Here is a 14,158-nt window from a genome sequence, read left to right on the forward strand (position 1 = left end):
GAGTATTTTTCTTAAATCTGACCCTTCAGATTCAGATGTGTTCATCATGATTGATTTGCTAGAAAACGATACTTGAATAGTGTTCTTTCGATGAGAAAATGTGATTTTTTCAGTTTGAATATTTATGAAAATTGTAAACCGCGGCCATTTTCAACCCTTATAAAAACCTACTTAGGTGTCCGAATCGGACGATCCAAGAGTCTATCCCTATAAATTCAAGCATGTAAAAACACATTAGATTTGAGAAAAACATGAAAAAAATCCTTCAAAAGCCTAGTAGTAGGCATGGATAAGAGTAGGAAAGGAGATTCTCAAGTATGAGACCTTGAGAAGAGGGTCTAACAATGTTTTTCTCAAGGTTTTAGTGTTGTATACTGATTCAATAATATTATTCTTCAGGCGCATTTTTATTTTTATTTTTTGGAACATCATGAGTTCAATTCCCCCTGCATGAGCAGCACTGCTGGTCTGGCCAACTCTTTGGGGCATGAGGCAGTAGAGTTAGACCCACCACTTGGATCAAACCAAAGGATCAGGCAGGGACAAGACCCAAAACTTTAGTTATTCTAGACACATAAAAATGAGGGTCAAATGAGACTGACTAAGCTGAATTGTATCCCACATGAACGAGTCAAGTGTTAATCATGCCGGGTTGATCAAGTACAGATTCTTGTGCAAGTGTTCACAAAATCAAGATGCAGAAAAAAAGATTTTTTCTTTCAATTCTTAGTATTCTCAATTGAAGCAAAAACTCAATCACCAATTCTAAAGTAAGATCCATACACACAAAGAAAAGGAAAAGAACATACATCAGAAGCAAACGCCAATTCGCATGCCATCTGAATGCACCCGTAACCAGTCTTTATCCTGATATTCAGAGACAGTCATGGAACAAACCCCAGGTCCTGGAAGTACTCGTGCTCCAGAGCACTGCGAGCGGTGATTCTTTTACTTGGTTCCAAGCATAGCATTTTCTGCCAAACAGACAACTGCCTAGTGAGAGATGATAACATAAGACTACTTTCAGATTTAGGCAATCTTGGTTCACGTCTCCAACAAATAAAATCACAAAGCGGAAATGTGGTCTGCTACATTAGTCACCCATCAAACTTGCAGTGTTAGATGCAATTCTTTTTTCTTAAAAAAAATCATTGAACTTGCAGTAGCGAGTTTCACTTTCACCAAATTCAGCAGAAACAATAGTCACCTTAAGAAGATCAATGCCAACCGGATCAAGACCAGGAACAACAGTTGCCAGATCCTGTAGAACAGAAGAATGAGGAATACAAAACCACACACACACAAATGAGAGAGAGAGAGAGAGAGAGAGAGACTCTTACCTTTGGAGTCCACTTTGGAAATGTTGACTTGTAGTCAGGCAATGATGTCACCCCAGGCCAAGTTTCTTCATTAGGGGTGCCCAGGACTCTTCAGAAAAGGAAGTTCTTTTGTTGAGCAAGGATGTTGATATACACAAAGATCATGAATGATTATTTAGCATAGGAATCAACATGACCAAACCTGAATATTTTGAAAAGCTCATCAATCTCAGAATCACCAGGGAACAACGGTCGTTGGTTCACCATCTCTGCAAAGATGCATCCTACAGACCAAACATCAACAGGTGTTGAGTAATGGCGGGAAGCAAGGAGGATCTCTGGTGCCCTGTACCACAATGTCACAACCTGCAAGGCTCATGTCAGACCAACAGCTAAACTAGAAAAGGAAGTTAACCTGAAACATGAGATTATGATCAACCAACTGCTAACATGCAAAAGTATAAACGTACATATCAATTAAGTTGTTCTTCATGTAGGATATAACACTAGGCAGCTTAACTTGATAAAAGGCAATTCAAGGACCAACCAACTTTATGCAACATAAAGATCAAACTAAACCAATCAATAGCTGGCAGGGGAGGGTGTGTGCGTGTGTGTGTGTGTGGTGGTGATGGGGGGGGGGGGGGGGGGCGCAGTTAATCACACGCATACCTCATGAGTAAATGTCCGCACTGGGATACCAAAAGCCCTAGCCAGTCCAAAATCTGCAAGCTTTAAAGCATTAGTACGGCGATCTATCAGCAAATTTTGTGGCTTTAGATCCCTGTGAAGAACCCTATGAGAATGGCAATAAGCTATCCCGCGAAGTATCTGATAAAGGAATGTCTGCATAAACAAGAAAACAAAAACAATAAGATGACTATAACCAGTTTGGAATCAACCTTAATATTGATTCCACTATCTCAGTAGTAGCATCCATCTAACATCTGCCTAGGAGACAATAGGACACCATTTTTTACGACCACTCAAAATCATGATCTAAACAGATCATTGTACACACATTGGATTAACCCAATCAATCAAGCAACAAACTGGTGCTATTAGAAATAGATATCAAGGTGAGATGTATAAACATATGTATGACAGTGCGTGCTTGTATGAGAGAGGGAGAATAACCCACTTAATTTCTATATTAAAAGGCATGGTTACACCCTACACCCTATACTGCTCGCACCAAAACCACAACAGATCAACTTCTCCCACTACATCTTTGTTGTTTCTTGCAAACACCTATTTCAGTTAGTCTGAAAACAAAACATTTTCACAAGCACTTCTAAGATGGCCATTGGCAGGTTATATCCTATTCTAGTTACATGATGACAACCTCAACAACCTCTCCATAGGCTGATCTTCACTGTATTGGAAAAATAACCAATACATTTTAGTGAAGGCAACAGAAGCTTTTTATTTGTACAAATACCATGTTAAATGGAGAAGCATCCAGCATTAATAACTGGAGAGGCATCGTTTCAAGATCAACAGTCACACTACCAGAAATTACATTCAATATGTTATATGCTCAAAACCTGTAATGAATATCAATATAACGTTTTGTAAGGGATGAATGGAGCCCATAATATGTCTTGAAAGTGGACATGTATGAGAAAAAAAAATGACATGTTACCAACGTGTAAACGTTGCAGACAAGTATATGATATGGTGCGGCATAAATGTGAAAGAACTGGAGATGACATAAATAACTTGAAAACGACTGCCAACTATGCACAAACTAAGGTTATATGCCTGTTGTCACTGAAACTGGACTGGAAAACATCACATCTCAGATAAAACTGGAAGTGAAAAAAAAGTCCTAAATAATAGGTAGACAAAAGTTTATGTAAATAAAATTTGTGACTTCTGCACAAGATTTCAATGAGGTGCACACTGCCAAATTCTGATGGTTGAATCTTCATCATCTCAACACCTATGCATCATAAGTAGCATGACCGTTCTTCCAGTTGTTAGAAGCAGAAGTACCTCATTGGTCAGCATAAACTGCAGGTGTCAGGTCTATCACCTCACATTCTGAATAAATCGCACATACATTAAAACACATCATGTGAGTGGAAACTAGCTTACTTTTTATTATCTCTATGCAATTGGACAGTTCTAGACAGCAAGATTTACACAGGAACGAGTTTTTCTGCAGATATAGTAGCAAACATTAATGATGACAAAAAGCTGCTTAAAACAAATACAAAAAATTTTCCTCAATCATGGAACACCAACACCCAGAATTTCCTTATTTATGACCGTGAAGCTAAACTGTAGATAACCTCGAGTGCAATGTTGTTTGAGAACAGAAATGTACGAGAACCGATTAAACCTCCAATCTAGTCCTGCACTTATGATGATAAGAAAACCAAGAACCACATATACTTTATAGGCAATTAGTAATGCAGTGAATTACAACAGAATAATACTGCTAATCACAAATACATTCCTAAGATACATGACTTAGGTGGGATAATTAATCAATCAATCAATCTACCAGATGTTATTTGTCTCAAAAGTGATATGACCAAGAAACCACCACCAGGTTCATAGAAGAGAAGACAGCCAAATCATCAATAATTTTCATGCCATGCATGGTCCAAGTTTTGCCACATTCTTAAAGTCTTCATGACAATGTGATAATGAATTCAACTATCTTCAAACAGCGAATAAAATACTTAAATTCTCTAGATGGCAGAGCGCTTTCAACTTTAAGGGATCCATTACAAGCACACTCTCAACAGATATTCACAAATGCAGTGCCCAAGTTACATAAAGTTCGAGATAGTTTACTGATCCTATGCATGTGACCAGAGATGTCGATTTTATGCAAACAATGGCTTCCAAATTACATGTGTAGGCCAACTGGCTAGGTTATGCACAACTTTTGTTATTTGAACAGCAGACTTCATGTCCATATGAACTTTAGGCTGGTCACTTGTGTGTCCTAGGTTCATGTCAAGTCTGTTAGCTTGTCCATATCAAGTTTTGGAGGTTTGTTTCAGTTGAAGTATATTTGCCATGTAAAGGACACAATTATACTGAATTTGTCAGTAATGTATAACCAAGGTTGTAAGTATCGTATATTGGTCGGGCCCAAAGTAACACCGTATCGTATCATAAATTTGTAATAAAAAATTTCCAAAAAAAAAAAAAAATCAGAAACATTCTAAAAAATCATCACATGAAACAATGATGAATTGCACAAAATACAATCATAGATAATATTGCATTTATGTCTCTATGAGCCACATAAGGCATCATCAAACATCAACTAATATAGAATCATAGATAATATTGCATGCATATCTCACAAGAACAATGCAAAATATTAAATATCTTGCAATTAAGAACATGCCACAAGACTCATACTTTTGTGCTACATAAACAAAAATATTATGACAATAGTTGCACTCGATTTTTAATTGTTTTTCACTCATTACTTGAGTGCCCCATTGCCATGCCGGATCATCTTATGCCATCTTTGCTGACGATTATTTTTGAAGAGTAGCTTTGTAATTTTACTCATAATAAAGATTTTTTAACTTGACTTATTTCTTGAGTGAAAAATTGTGGAAATGCATTTTTTTACCTTAACCCACTTTTTGGGTGAAAAAACGGTGAAAATGCACTTCTAATGGCCTCTAGACAAATGGAGAAAACGGCTATAAAAAAGTATTTAAAACCCAAAATGAAAAAAGTAACTCTCGGCCTTTTTAAAGTGCACTGAAGGTGTATCGTACGATACACCCTGTATTGTATGACACTGCACAATATAGGGTGTACCATACAATACACCTGATATGGGTACAATACATACTCTATCACGATATGAGTGTGTATCGTATCATAAAACCCCAAAGTAATGATATGTATCATACCGTATCATACAATACGGTACGATACTCACAACATTGTGTATAACTGTTCTAAGACAACGAAAGACTTCAACATTGTCAGAAGACAACTCTCAAGTCCACATGAACTTGATCCAATTCACCTATATGAGACAACCTAGGTGGGAGAAAGTTTAAAAAATGTAACAAATAGAACATGCAAAGGCATGCATGCATATCCACAAGTATATACACTTAAAGTGTGGACAATAAACCCTATGCAACCCTTGTTAGTACAGAGAACTGAATATTTCCTTTAAGTGTAGCCCATAGAGTAATGGACAACAGACAAGAAGTGGCTATACTGAGAACCTCAGACAAAGGGACAGATTTATCAATAGTGACTCCCAAAAAATGTGCTGAAGAAAATTATAACTCCAAAAACAGAAAAATCATTACCCAAATTTGTAAGAACTAAGAACTATAGCATTATCCAGCTTCAATAACATGCAGTTGTATTCCTACACAGGAAGGAAAGATCTCACCTACTTTTATTAATCGAGGGCTCTTAGAAAGTTCTGGGCAAGAATCCATGTGCTTCTTGAGGTCTAGGTCAAGATACTCAAAAACCAAGTACAAGCGCTTTTCACTGTGTACAACATCTTGCAACCTGTAATTCACAATAACCCTATCATCAGTGAAGGCTGACAAGCATTTTATCTAACCTCAAACAGTGAATATAAGTACAGATATCAAGATGACATAAAGAAGTCAAGACATGAATCATATTACAGGCATTCAGATTAATAGATGGAATAACCACTAAATGTATTTTACTGAAATAGAAGAAGCTGGATCTGCAACAACCATAGAGTAAGTTCATCAGGGAGAAGAAAATTTCTAAGTCAAGCACAAGCACAAGGCCAATTTACAGCATAGCAGTTGCAAAAGCAAACTTCAGCAATCCAAAGCCAACTTTGTACAAAATAGGCAACTAAAATAACTAAATAAACAGAGTTCTTGTAATTGAACCATTCAATTTCTCTTTGCCTCTGAAAGCATTTGTTTATTACATTTGATGAGAGACAGTAACAAGTCATGACATTCCTCATCACAAGTTTTGCGACAAAAATCATTTCCCAAGTATTCATTATTTGAAAAAATAGAAGAGTTCAATAATAGTGAGTATGGACCCAGTTCATAAGACTGTGGAATGAGAAATTCCAAAGAAACATAATCAATGAAACATCCAGCATGAAAGCCTACTAACTGCTAATCAACAGAGACAGAAAAAAGAAGAAGCAATATACAAATTACACAAAAACAGAGGCAGCAGTAGAACCTGACTATATTCCCATGCTGCATCTCTTTGAGCAAGGAGATCTCGCGTATTGCCGTGCTGGGGACACCCTCATCTTCCTGCTCAAGACGGATCTTCTTAAGGGCAATTGTCTCATTGGTCACGCGGTCACGAGCCTTATACACAACACCATAGGTCCCTTCCCCAATCTTCTCAACTTTCTCATACTATTGACATTGCGAACAGTTGAACATTGTTAGTTTAAAGTTCAAACACAATAAAGAATTTTCTACCAGAAATATTTGTTCAAGAAAACATGACAAAAACTAAATTTCAAATTACAAATAACACCAAAAGGGGAATAGTTTTCCACAAGAACACACTAACCTGCTCCATCAACTCCTGACCACCACGCCTTTATAAATAGAAAACACTAGACCTAAAAGCAAATAAAAAAAAGATGATTACAAACAAAAACAGGCCTTGTCCAAGGAATTATGGAATATTAAAAAAAAAAGGATCAAGCCCACAGAAAACCGAAGCATGGCCAACTCCACTCGAACCTCAGCATTGCAAAACAAAGCTTCTCAAGTACTTCCATAGAAAAACACAAACAAACCCATAAAAGAAACGTTTTAATGAAACAACACATTAACAGAATAATACAAAACCACAGTAATTTCCTAAGCATGTGAGACACACACCAGCCCATCAAAGAACACAAAAGAACAGCTTCAACGAATAGGATCGAGACTTAAAAACGACAATCAAACTTGCTGAACAGAAACAGAACTGGATGAATTCTCCCAGAATAAAGAAAACGAATGCATTGCTCGGACGAACTGAAGAGAAAACTGCATAAAAAGCTGTAACAGAACCCAGAAAATTCAATGGAATATAGCAATGCATGAAATATTCAACCAATAAAAACAAAATACTTCAGCTATCAAAGCGAAAACATTAACCGAAGCCAGAAAGAACAAACTGTTAATAATCAGCACTTAAAAAATGAAAAAACAAATAAAGATAAAATCATCCGCACTGGAATCTCGTTCATTCCAGATAGGAATCTCCGCCGATTGACGATCCGATGCACAATGCAGGCAGAGATTTCACCGAACCATCGAGAGCAAGCAGAAACGAAACGCGGCGAGTACGAGCCACTAACGGAGGCAATGAAAACTCGGCAGAGAAACGGAAACCCTAAGTTCTATCGCAGTCTCTCCAGAAACAAGCGAGAATCGCGCTCAGGAAGGAGAGAAAAGAAGCGAAATAGGGGGAAAAGGAGAAGGCGTTCGGCCAAAAGAAAGCGAGGCGAAGGAGAAAGGAGAAGGCGAAGCGAAATCGTAGAGGAGAAGGAGCGAACGGAGTTACCTTCCGACCGAGCGCCTGCCTTCCGGGAACCTCAGCCGCTCATCCGCGGCCGGATTCCGGCGAGTTTGTGACGGCCGGGGAGTGGATGTAGTGGGAGAGAGAGAGAGAGAGGGTCGGGACCCTCCCGCTACGAATTTATAGGGGAGAGAAGAAAGTCAGACGCAGTCGGGTCACTATCTTTAAAACGCTCCCCGCTAATTTTTTTTAGAAGTAATTTACAAGAAAACACTCAAATTATCATCTATTTCAGAAAGCAGCTCAATTTACAAAAAAAACGTCCAAATTATCAGCTATTTCAGAAAGCGGCTCAATGTCTCAAAAAGAGGAGTTTGGGCCTAAAAACATTCAGTTGGCGTTTTTTTTGTGGAAAATAAGTGCTACAATTATAATCACAAATATGATCCATTTTTTAAAAATCTAGGTTTTTTATTGAGAACTTTTCAAAAGTATATATATATATATATATATATATATATATATATATATATATATATATATATAAATATATATATATATAATCCTGAAAAAAATGCCATGTTTCAAAATATCACTTATTTGAAAATATCTTGTTTTATCATGTCATTAACATGATATTTGTTTTTTTCTATATTTTTATATTGTTAGTGTAAATGCTTATATATATTCTTATAAATATATGAATATTTATCAAGTTAAACAAATTCTTTTAATTTGTCGTAAAATCTTTTCTGAGAAAAATCCCATAATGTGATTTGTGAGCTAAAGTACCCTTATTATTGACTTGTTATTTTATAAGGGCAAAAATGTTCTGAAAAAATGTTATTTTATATTTAAAGCAGTCGAACGTAATAAACATAACTGCTAGTGGGCCGTTTGTAAATAGTTGGTTCATATTGATGCTTTTTGTGAATTGCTCTGGCACTTCGCTCGTCTCATAACCTGGAGAATGTCCAGTATTAAGGATGTCAAATCCGATCCAATTCGATTCCGTTTAGTTGGATTTGGTAAGCCAAATCCATATCCGATTATAATCGGCTGTGGATATGATTTTGTTTTTCTGCTGCCAAATTCGACAAAATATCTGAATTTGATAGATATCCGAATCCGTTTACATGTAAAAAAGCGGATCTCATATGAGCTTTTCACCATCCAAATTCAAATCATTTGGCCAACATCCGATTGGTTGAACATGTTATTGGTCACATCCAATCCGAATCCGAAGCTTTTACGTCCCTATCAAGTATCCATGTATTTGGATCGGGTTTGATTGAGTGATCCGAATCTGACAGTTTATTTTAGGTCATAAGTCACCGGCCGCTATTGTTTGTACTCTTCAGTGCCATCAAATCGTTTAGAGTCTTAGACAAAGTAATGTCTGGCCCTCTTGGGGTATAAACGGGTCGGATCCTCCATCAGAATTGGTGAGTTTGGCCCAGATCCAATTAATAGGTGTTGGTATAAATTTGAACCCAGATTGGATTACATCCACCATAAGAAAAATCATACCCGAGTTCAATAAGGATTACATACAGCAGTTTTCCGGTAAAATATTATTTTAATGTTTTTTACATTGAAAATTTCTGGATCTTGATCCGAACTCCAGTAGGACCTGGGTTTGGTATGAAATTTCATAAACTATCCCCAGCTCCATATGCTAACTGGATATGATGGGTCCGACCCAAATAATTAATTGGAATCCTTCCTTTGTTACCAAACTCTGACCTTACCAGATCCAATACAAGTGGTGATCGGATCATACCCGACCCGGTTAACACCCATTCGTCCCAAAAAGGAACAACCCCATTTTTACAATGGGGTTGAAAAAAACAATGTTTACATAATATTATGTAATTATCCCTTCAAAGTGAACGAGACAATGCTAACCCGATCAGGCCGCGTCCAATCAGTTCCATGATTCATTTACTGATGCAAAGTTACTTAATATGCATGTAGTTAGGGATGACAGTGGACCGGGGGAAAGCTGGGCCCCGCCCCGCCTCGCCCTGTTTGGACCAAGGATGAAGGGTACGAAACGGGGATGGAGGCAGGGACGAAGGTTAAAATCCATCCCCATCCGGGGATGGAGGCGGGGATGGACGTGCACTTTTCCCCGGCCCGCCCTGTCCCCGCCACGATCCCCGCCCCAACCACTTTTCCCCGCAATATCCCCGCCCCGCCTCATCCCCGTTTGAACCGGGGATGGAGGACATGAAACGGGGATGAAGGCGGGGGTGGAGGATAAAATCCATCCCCGCCGGGAATGGAGGCGGGGGTGGAGGATAAAATCTTGAGGCGGGGCGGGGGTGGAGACCTTGTCCCCCGCCCCACTGCCATCCCTACATGTAGTTAGTGCCATGATTCATGTGCTGCAGGCATTCTAGTATGTATCCTCTCTCGTGTGATTTTTCATCGATCATTCACAAGACTAAGTGTGAAGAGAGCCACATATTTATGATTTCATTGATCATTCACAAGCATGATTGTGGAGAGAGCCAATGGGAAGATATGTATGACACTACCATAAGGATCTGATGGTAATGATGAATGTGAGTTATGCATGCAAGTGGTCCAAGGAGGTTGGTGTAATGAGGTGGGGTCTTCGCTGCTAGACGGCCGGTCAAGGTTTAATTTCCATGGGCATCACCGTTCTGCGCAAAGAGACACCTACCATAGGCCCCAGGGGTGAGGGTCCTATACTAGGAGTTTTATGCAGCTGGCACGCAGGCTGAGCCAGCGCGGGCAGGTCTTCATGTCGAGTGCAGTTTTTTCAGGTTATAAATCAAAACAAAGATATGTATGCAAGTTTGTTTGTTTTTATATTTACAGTAGGGGTGGCAAAATCTGGCCCGACCCGCCAACTCGCTTCTTAGCCGGGTTAGGGTTTGGCTTAAATGGGTTTGTGTCATAAATGGGTCGACCCACCTAACCCGTTTATTAAACGGGTTGTGTTCGTGTTAGGGGTATGCCAACCCGTTTGACCCGTTTAATGAACGGGTTAGGCGGGCGGGTCAACCCATTTACACAAATCCGTCAACCTGCAACCCGTTTATATATATATTAACTTATCTAACCCTAACTCCTAACTTTACACTTTAGTCACCCACCTAACTCCTTCCTACCCAGCCGCAACCGAGAGCCCGAGACCTCTCCTCTCCACCTCATTGTCATCACCACACAGGCGCACACCACCACTCTTTTTGTGTTTTTAATTGTGTTATTTGGGTTACTCGAGTCGGTTATCGTGTCTATGTTATCAGTTCGACCCGTTTAATAAACGGGTCACCGTGTTGTGTAATCGTGTCGTGTCGAGCCGACCCATTTATTAAATGGGTTAACCGTGTCGGGTTACTCGTTTAATAAATGGGTCATGTTCGTGTTTGCCACATCCGACCCGTTTAATAAACGAGTCGTATTCGTGTTGAGGTATTCTGACCCACCAACCCGTAAAACCAACCCACCAACTCGACCCAATTGCCACCCCTAATTTACAGGAAGAAACAGGGATATGCATAAGTGAAAATGGATTTACTACTTTTATTGTATTTGCATGAAGCATTATTTCGGCATTCAAATTTGATCATGCGACCGCACATGGCAGTATTATTATTTTTTTTTTAATTTATCATAGAGAAACTACGAGAGGGTGTTGTGTGTGTACCCCCGGAACACGCACTATAGCTATAGTGTATGTTCCTAGGTCCCCACTGAGTGTCGCGTGGTGCTCATCTCTCCCGTACACCCCACCTAGCACCATGCGGCGCTCAGTGGGGACCCAATAACACACATTGTAGCTACAATGCGTGTTCCGGGGGGGGGGGGGGCGCATATAACCTGCCCGCAGATTGTTTGGTCATCCCGGCATGGGTTGAGAGGTGTTATGTTGACTGTAACCTGCCCAGTGTTCGCAATGTAAAACTCCATGAGTAGTCCCCTCTACTCAGCGGCCTTAGTTTTACATTTGGTTTGTGCTTTACAGTCCCAGGTATCAAACTCTCGACCTAAACTGACCCACTTAGCCAGGTGTGCAAGGCCCTACAACGGACAGTGGTGAATTGTCACTGTTTGAATGCCTCTATAGATCCCATTTGTTGTAGTGCTTGTGAGCATGGTGGTATCAAGTTTGATGGCTAGACCCAAGCGATTTGGCAGTGGGATAGAGCTTAGATTGTTTGACGGGCAGTCTAGGTTCAAATCCCATGGGTGTCACCTCCTGCGTAAGCTGAAGCTTGGCGACTCCTTAGAGTGGAGAGGTAAGCCCTCGGAGTTTTATGCTGACATGGACAAAGACCCTAAGTATGACAGGCTAAGCCAGCGCGACTAGGTCGTCGGCACAGTGACAAAGAAAGATCTGCATTTAAAAAAATAAAAGCCAAAAGAAAGTGTGATATTTTACAAATACATAAAAACGTTAAAATCAGCAAAAAAATAAATTTCCCTTTTTTATTTTCTTTTTTTATGGATATTTTGCATATAAAAAATGCAAGAAAAGTGAAAAACAAACCATTCCAATGCTTTTGGATGTCGTTCACCTTGAGATCAACATCATCCACTTGATATAGGGCTGTCAGCCTGCTGTCAGTGGGTGAGGTTTGGGTCAGATAATCAATCCGACCCGACCCAGAATATTTTAATATGCACTTTCAAGTTTAAATATATGTTTTAAATATCATTTAATTAATATGGGTTGGGTTTGAGATTTCATTTCTTGATCCTACATACCTCGTGTTGGGTACACGAACCCAACTGGTTGCTATAGATCATGCAAGGTCTATAAATAGGTTGGAGCTAGTCAGATAGGGGTGTCAATGGGTAGGGTTTGATCCATACCAAAACCTATAGGGTCAGGGTTTGGTGATAAAGGAGGAGCGATTAGAAATGGGGTCAGACCTGAAGGGTTATATTTATATATGGAGACTAGTATGGTTTGTGAATTTTCATACCAGACTCATGTCCGACCCAAGTTCCGATTAAGACCCGTGATTTTTCAATGTAAAAAAAAATATATTAACCAGGTCTGGTTCATATAATCATTATGGGATCCGGGTATGTTTTCTTGTGATGGACCCAGATCCAGACCCTGTACAACACATTAAAGTCAGACCTGGGTTCGGACTCACCTGAGCCTGAACCAGATCTGAACAGTTGACAGCCGTAGTTAGAGCCCTGATCTGGTATAGGCTTTCTTCATCCGACTCCTAATCAGGCTGCATATGATAATATCTGACCCAAGTTGGACCCGTTTCCAAATGATGCAGAGCGGGAGCTGAACATGATCTGGGTCCATTTTAAGTGGTCGGATGGCAGTGGACCGAGGGGGAACGGGGTCCTGCCCCGCCTCGCCCTATTTGGATTGGGGATGGAGGACACGATACGATAATGGAGGTTAAAATCAAAACCCTTGCAGAGATGGAGGTGGGGATGGACTTACGCTTTTCCCAATCTCCGCCCCGCTCCATCCCCAATTATTCTCTAGAGATGGCAATGCCCTACCTCACCCCCATTTGGACCAGGGATGGAGGACATGAAAGGGGGATGGAGGTTAAAATCTAAACTTGTGCAGGAATGAAGGTCCGGATTTTGAGACAGGGTCGGAGTGAAGACCTTGTCCCCCGCCCCGGTCCACTGTCATCCTTGTCGACAGTGTTAATTACATTGGGGATCAACATCAGTTTTCACATTGGGTCCCACGTGAAAAAAGGGGCTATAATTGTTAAAACAACAGAGAAAATAAAACAAAATTCCGCAAAACAAAAATGTGTGGCTGCTGGGATTCGAGCCCAGGTCTCCACGGCCACAACGTGGAATTCTTACCACTAAACTACAGCCACAGGATTTGTCATAAACCAAAGAGTAATTCAACTCATTCTATATTGTGAAACCTCCCTCGCCCAACGCAACGCATTCACACGCACGTCTCTCTCTCTCTCTCTTCTTTGAGAAACAGAAGCCTTCCAACTAGGAAACTCACGAATACTGTTGGTTTCTTTTGTTTCTCTTCTCCATCTATTAGTTACTAGATAATCTGCCCGCTCATATGGCCGGGCCCCTATAAGATAATATAAATGGTAAAAAAAAAAGTTTAAATTATACACATTTACAGTTAATTTTTGTAAAAATTACAATGCGCCACAGTTCCTTTTTTATGAAAACTCTGTACAAATTTACTCACATGACAAGAATGTCAATTAATAAGATGTTATAAAGTATCCAATTTTTTGCACTTGATGCCCTTGCTTTCCGCTTCTATTTAGGACTAGAAATGGTTTAAGGGGAAAATTCTCACTCTAACACACATACAAAAGGAATGGAGAGAGATAGAGAGAGGAGTCCGTGGA

General features: G+C 39.8%; 1 protein-coding gene and 1 non-coding gene across 3 annotated transcripts; both read right to left on the reverse strand.

Annotated features, from left to right (window-relative positions):
• Window positions 1-699: 699 nt before the first annotated feature.
• Window positions 700-7,955, reverse strand: LOC149823349 (cell division control protein 2 homolog). 2 transcript variants are annotated; one of them, XM_090020031.1, is made up of 9 exons: window positions 7,845-7,955; window positions 6,858-6,909; window positions 6,513-6,697; window positions 5,720-5,840; window positions 1,992-2,165; window positions 1,522-1,685; window positions 1,341-1,428; window positions 1,208-1,261; window positions 700-974 (listed from the first exon to the last, which is right to left on the reverse strand). In XM_090020031.1, the coding sequence occupies exons 2-9, from the start codon at window positions 6,864-6,866 to the stop codon at window positions 885-887; spliced, it is 885 nt and encodes a 294-aa protein (XP_089876157.1). In that variant the 5' UTR covers window positions 6,867-6,909; window positions 7,845-7,955; the 3' UTR covers window positions 700-884. The 2 variants fall into 2 exon arrangements, with proteins under 2 accessions (XP_089876157.1, XP_089876158.1); XM_090020032.1 differs by lacking the exon at window positions 1,208-1,261.
• A 5,624-nt stretch (window positions 7,956-13,579) lies between these two features.
• On the reverse strand, window positions 13,580-13,651 carry TRNAH-GUG (transfer RNA histidin (anticodon GUG)). The gene has a single exon. It is a non-coding gene; the product is annotated as a tRNA-His (tRNA).
• Between the last annotated feature and the right edge of the window lie 507 nt (window positions 13,652-14,158).

The sequence above is a fragment of the Nuphar pumila genome, chromosome 10, assembly GCF_984573655.1.
Source record: "Nuphar pumila chromosome 10, dmNupPumi1.hap1.1, whole genome shotgun sequence".
Taxonomy (NCBI): domain Eukaryota; kingdom Viridiplantae; phylum Streptophyta; class Magnoliopsida; order Nymphaeales; family Nymphaeaceae; genus Nuphar; species Nuphar pumila.

Coding starts and splice junctions, on each gene's coding strand:
- LOC149823349 (XM_090020031.1), bottom strand. Junction 1,262..1,340: donor TTCCAAAGTGGACTCCAAAG/GTAAGAGTCTCT, acceptor TCTGTTCTACAG/GATCTGGCAACTGTTGTTCC. Junction 975..1,207: donor TTGGCATTGATCTTCTTAAG/GTGACTATTGTT, acceptor TCTGTTTGGCAG/AAAATGCTATGCTTGGAACC.